This window comes from Wasmannia auropunctata, unplaced genomic scaffold, assembly GCF_000956235.1.
Source record: "Wasmannia auropunctata unplaced genomic scaffold, wasmannia.A_1.0 LD334524.1, whole genome shotgun sequence".
NCBI lineage: Eukaryota > Metazoa > Arthropoda > Insecta > Hymenoptera > Formicidae > Wasmannia > Wasmannia auropunctata.
In genome coordinates this window covers 8,166-9,286 of record NW_012028366.1, presented here as the reverse complement: position 1 = coordinate 9,286, position 1,121 = coordinate 8,166, and the positions used below count along the sequence as shown (strand labels likewise).

The 1,121-nt window shown below is 59.3% G+C and overlaps 1 protein-coding gene across 1 annotated transcript; it reads left to right on the top strand.

Annotated features, from left to right (window-relative positions):
* Window positions 1-56: 56 nt before the first annotated feature.
* On the top strand, window positions 57-951 carry LOC105458443 (the record flags this gene model as incomplete). Its single annotated transcript, XM_011703749.1, has 1 exon — window positions 57-951. A coding segment is annotated over one exon (895 nt), but the record flags the coding sequence as incomplete, so codon positions are not given.
* Window positions 952-1,121: the final 170 nt, after the last annotated feature.

Genomic DNA, 1,121 nt, shown 5'->3' with positions numbered 1-1,121 from the left:
CGGGTCGAGACCGACGCGTTCGTGCTACGTCGACTGACTAACCTCCTCCCCACCAGACACAACGCGGAGACGGCCTGGCCTCACCTGACGGACCTTCAGCTCGCGGACCCGGACTTCGCAGTGCCGGCAGAGGTGGACGTCATTCTGGGAGTCGACGTTTATAGCCAGGTGGTCCGCGGAGAGATTTGTCGCGGTGAACCCGGAGCACCCACGGCCCAACTCACGGCTTTTGGATGGGTCTTAATGGGGGCGCTGCCTTTCAGCGAGGCGCTGCCCTCGCCTGCCGGTTCGCTTAGGGTGTCCGTGAACGTCGCCCAACCGGCAGAGGAGCTGTCCACCATCCTGCGTCGGTTCTGGGAAATGGAGGAGTTTCCAGAGAAGCCGATCCTGACCCCAGACGAGGAGTGGACTGAAAACCACTACAAGGAAACCCACTCCCGGGACGCGAACGGAAGATATGTCGTCCGCCTTCCACGGGTGCAAGGTCGTGTACCGCGACTTGCAGACTCGCGGGCGGCGGCGCTCTCTATGCTGCTGAGCTCGGAGCGTCGTATGACCAAGCAGTGCGATCTGCGGAAGCGATATACGGCCTTCATGGTGGAATATCTTGCCCTGGGCCATATGGATCCGATCCCGGTCGGAACCCCCAGTCCCGCTACTACTTACTATCTGCCGAATCACGCGGTGTTTAAGGCCGGAGACGTAGCCGGGAAAATACGCGTGGTTTTTAACGCGTCCTGCCGTACGTCCTCCGGCCACTCGTTAAATGACTGTTTGTTGCCAGGGCCTAGACTGCAGACCGACTTATGGCTGGTCTTGTCCCGATGGAGATGGCTAAAGGTGGTCTTCATCGCCGATATTGTTAAAATGTTCAGGGAGATCCTGGTTCACCCCGAGGATTTGGACTTGCAGCGAGGATTTGTACTCTGGCGTGCCGATCCCGCTGAGGAGGTCAGAGAATTCCGCTTTCAAACCGTGACCTACGGAACAAGCTCTGCTTCCTTCTTAGCACTACGGACCCTGCAGCAGCTCGCGCGCGATGAGGCCGCTCGCTTCCCGCTGGGCGCTGCTGCCCTAATGCGCCACTCTTATGTGGACGATATTTTATCGGGAGCCGACGA